At 53.7% G+C, this 3,955-nt stretch overlaps 1 protein-coding gene across 1 annotated transcript; it reads left to right on the forward strand.

The window, feature by feature from the left end:
• The first annotated feature begins 267 nt into the window (after positions 1–267).
• On the forward strand, positions 268–3,289 carry LOC124133160 (proteoglycan 4-like). The gene is made up of 4 exons (XM_048399419.1): positions 268–373; positions 681–1,377; positions 1,527–2,310; positions 2,405–3,289. Exons 1-4 carry the CDS (start codon positions 268–270, stop codon positions 3,287–3,289), a joined length of 2,472 nt encoding a protein of 823 aa, XP_048255376.1.
• The last annotated feature ends 666 nt before the right edge of the window (positions 3,290–3,955 follow it).

Genomic DNA, 3,955 nt, shown 5'->3' on the forward strand with positions numbered 1-3,955 from the left:
TTTGGTCCCGACCATTTGCTGTATATGTGCTGTACTTATGACATATAACGAACTACGGTTGTAACGAACTAAAATAAGGGGTCCATTTTGGGTTCGTTATAACCGTAGTTTACTGTATGTCGAATTATGTAAGAGCACCGAGCTTGTAAAGGCCCCGCTGACGCGGTAAAACATGGGCCCTGGTGGCCGTGTACCCACATCACCTAATATGTCCCGTGGATATTAATGCTCAAGATTAATCAACAGTGTTATTCGCTGTGGACCTCTATGGGCGTTCATTCGTCACGACTACCATCCACATGGGAACGTGTGAAGCCATTTTGTTCTGTCCGACTCAAGGATATTGCTGGAATGCCGCGGAAGGTCGGCGAAGGTTTCACACACTCGCTGTTACGCTGATATTGTTAATGCACAGGTAAATGCAGCGGAATAATGTTTAGATTAATGCAGCGGAATAATGGTCGGGTAAATGCAGCGGATAATTATTTGGTTAACGGTGCGGTTTAATGTAAGGTTATGCAATCGATTAAAATAAGGCCAATAAAATGAATTAATGTAAGGCCAATGTGATGAATTAACGTCTCTCTACCATCGTCGATTTTTAGTTCTAAGAAAACAAAATTAACTGTAAAAAAATCGTTTACTTTTCTTTGTAGCTTTCTATTTTATTCATACCCCAGCACCCGGCATCCTAGCACCTCTACACCCAAGCACCCTGGCACCCCAGCACCCAGCAACCAGCATCCCAACATCCCAGCACCTCTACACCCCAGCACCCCGGCACCCCAGCCTTTCTACACCCCAGCACCCAGCATACCAGAATCTCTACACCCCACAATCTCTACACCCCAGCACCCAGCACCCCAGCATCTCTACACCCAAGCACCCAGCACCCCAGCATCTCTTCACCCCAGAACAGCAACATAACACCTCTACACCCCAGCACCCAGTACCTCTACACCCCAGCACCCCAGTACCTCTACACCCCAGCATCTCTACACCCAAGCACCCAGCACCCCAGCATCTCTTCACCCCAGAACAGCAACATAACACCTCTACACCCCAGCACCCAGCACCTCTACACCCCAGCACCCCAGTACCTCTACACCCCAGCATCTCTACACCCCAGCACCCAGCATCCCAGCACCTCTACACCCCAGCACCCCAGTACCTCTACACCCCAGCACCCCAGCACCCCAGCACCTCTACAACCCAGCAGCCAGTATCCCAGCACCTCTACACCCAAGCACCAAGCACCCCAGCTCCCAGCACCCCAGCACCTCTACACCCCAGCACCTCCACACCCCAGCACCTAGCATCCCAGCATCTCTACACCCCAGCACCCAACACCCAAGCATCTCTACACCCCAGCACCTAGCATCCCAGCACCTCTACACCCCAGCACCCAGCATCCCAGCACCTCTACACCCCAGCACCTCTACATTCTGCACCCAGCATCCTAGCACCTCTACACCCAAGCACCCAGCATCCTAGCACCTCTACACCCCAGCACCTCTACACCCCAGCACCCAGCATCCCAGCACCTCTACAACCCAGCACCCCAGCATCTCTACACCCCAGCAACTAGCATCACAGCACCTCTACACCCCAGCACCCAGCATCCCAGCACCTCTACACCCCAGCACCTCTACACCCCAGCAGCCAGTACCCCAGCACCTCTACACCCCAGCACCAAGCACCCCAGTACCCAGCACCCCAGCACCTCTACAGCCAAACACCTCTACACCCCAGCACCTCCACACCCCAGCACCTAGCATCCCAGCATCTCTACACCCCAGCACCCGGCACCCAAGCATCTCTACACCCCAGCACCTAGCATCACAGCACCTCTACACCCCAGCACCCAGCATCCCAGCACCTCTACACCCCAGCACCTCTACATTCTGCACCCAGCATCCCAGCACCTCTACACCCCAGCACCTCTACACCCCAGCACCCAGCATCCGAGCACCTCTACACCCCAGCACCTCTACACCCCAGCACCTCTACACCCCAGCACCCAGCACCCCTGCACCTCTACACCCTAGCACCCAGCATCCCGGCACCTCTACACCGCAGCACCCCGGCACCCCAGCATCTCTACACCCCAGCACCCAGCACCCCAGCACCCCAGCACCTCTACACCCCAGTACCCCATCATCTCTACACCCCAGGACCCAGCACCCAAGCACCCAGCATCCCAGCACCTCTACACCCCAGCACCCAGCACCCAGCACCCAGCACCCAGCACCCCAGCACCCCAGCACCTCTACACCCCAGCACCCAGCACCCCAGCACCTCTACACCCCAGTACTAAGCACCCCAGCACCTCTACACCCCAGCACCCAGCACCCCAGCACCTCTACACCCCAGTACTAAGCACCCCAGCACCTCTACACCCCAGCACCCAGCACCCCAGCACCTCTACACCCCAGCACCCCAGCATCTCTACACCCCATCACCCAGCACCCCAGCACCCAGCATCCCGGCACCTCTACATCCCAGCACCTCTACACCCCAGCACCCAGCACCCAGCACCCCAGCACCCAGCATCCAGCATCCCGGCACCTCTACATCCCAGCACCTCTACACCCCAGCACCCAGCACCTCTACACCCCAGCACCCAGCACCCCAGCACCCCAGCACCCCAGCACCTCTACACCCCAGCACCCAGCACCCCAGCACCTCTACACCCATGCACCAAGCACCCAAGCACCTCTACACCCCAGCACCCAGCATCCCAGCACCTCTACACCCCACAGCCCGGCACCCCAGCATCTCTACACCCATGCACCAAGCACCCAAGCACCTCTACACCCCAGCACCCAGCATCCCAGCACCTCTACACCCCAGCACCCAGCACCCCAGCACCTCTACACCCCAGCACCCAGCATCCCAGCACCTCTACACCCCAGCACCCAGCATCCTGGCACCTCTACACCCCAGCAACTCTACACCCCAGCACCCAGCATCCCATCATCTCTTCGACCCAGCACCCACCATCCCAGCATATCTACACCCCAGCAACTCTACACCCCAGCACCCAGCATCCCAGCATCTCTTCACCCCAGCACCCAGCATCCCAGCATCTCTACACCCCAGCACCTCTACACCCGAGCACCCAGCATCCCAGCGCCTCTACATCCCAGCATCTCTACACCCCAGCACCCAACAGCCCTGCACCTCTACACCCCAGCATCTCTACACCCCAGCATCTCTACACCCAGCACCCAGCACATCTACACCCCAGCACCCCAGTACTCTATGCTTCCCTCAAGGACTGACTTAATGTGTGTAGGGTGATTAAACTGTTTGACGTGGCTAATTGTTGATTATAGCTCAAACTATCAACGTTATCAACCACTTTACCAAGTTCTTGCTCGACTATTTACAGTCCTTAGTCATATAATCTGAATATTTCTGACTGTGACGTAAAACAACATTCCACAAAGGCTTACATCTCAGTTAAGTGACCACATTTTCAATTCATCTTGTCCGGAATTATCTTTTGATCTTAATCGATGAAGATCGACATATTTCTTGATAAAACTATTAAGCAAAACTTATTGAAATGTGGCAAGAATATTAAATGAGCTTCGTATCAGCTATAAATTTGTTCCATTACGCACGCAAGGCAAATCTACGGAAGTGGATATGTGACAAAATTGCGTTATGCTATATGTCGCTTTCACAATTCCATATTGCATTTAATTGCCCTTATACAATATGGTATGTTACACATTGCATAACCGACATTCGAAACTACATCTTTCATCTTAATAAATGCAATAATACTTGGTGCACAATTGTCCTTTTCTTGCTAAAGATCTACTTCTATGTTACTAAAGTGCTATCATGGATGATGTGATCTTTAATATTAATTAACTACTGTAAATGATCATTCATAGCATTTCACACTGTCTCTGCATTCCACACATAATTCTTTGTTTCGTCT

This window comes from Haliotis rufescens, unplaced genomic scaffold (genome assembly GCF_023055435.1).
Source record: "Haliotis rufescens isolate VD_foot unplaced genomic scaffold, xgHalRufe1.0.p SCAF_2, whole genome shotgun sequence".
NCBI lineage: Eukaryota > Metazoa > Mollusca > Gastropoda > Lepetellida > Haliotidae > Haliotis > Haliotis rufescens.

Coding starts and splice junctions, on each gene's coding strand:
- LOC124133160 (XM_048399419.1), top strand. CDS start 268: ATGGGCGTTCATTCGTCACGACTACCATCCACATGGGAACGTGTGAAG. Junction 374..680: donor GCCGCGGAAGGTCGGCGAAG/GTTTCACACACT, acceptor TTCATACCCCAG/CACCCGGCATCCTAGCACCT. Junction 2,311..2,404: donor CCCAGCACCTCTACACCCCA/GTACTAAGCACC, acceptor TCTACACCCCAG/CACCCAGCACCCCAGCACCT.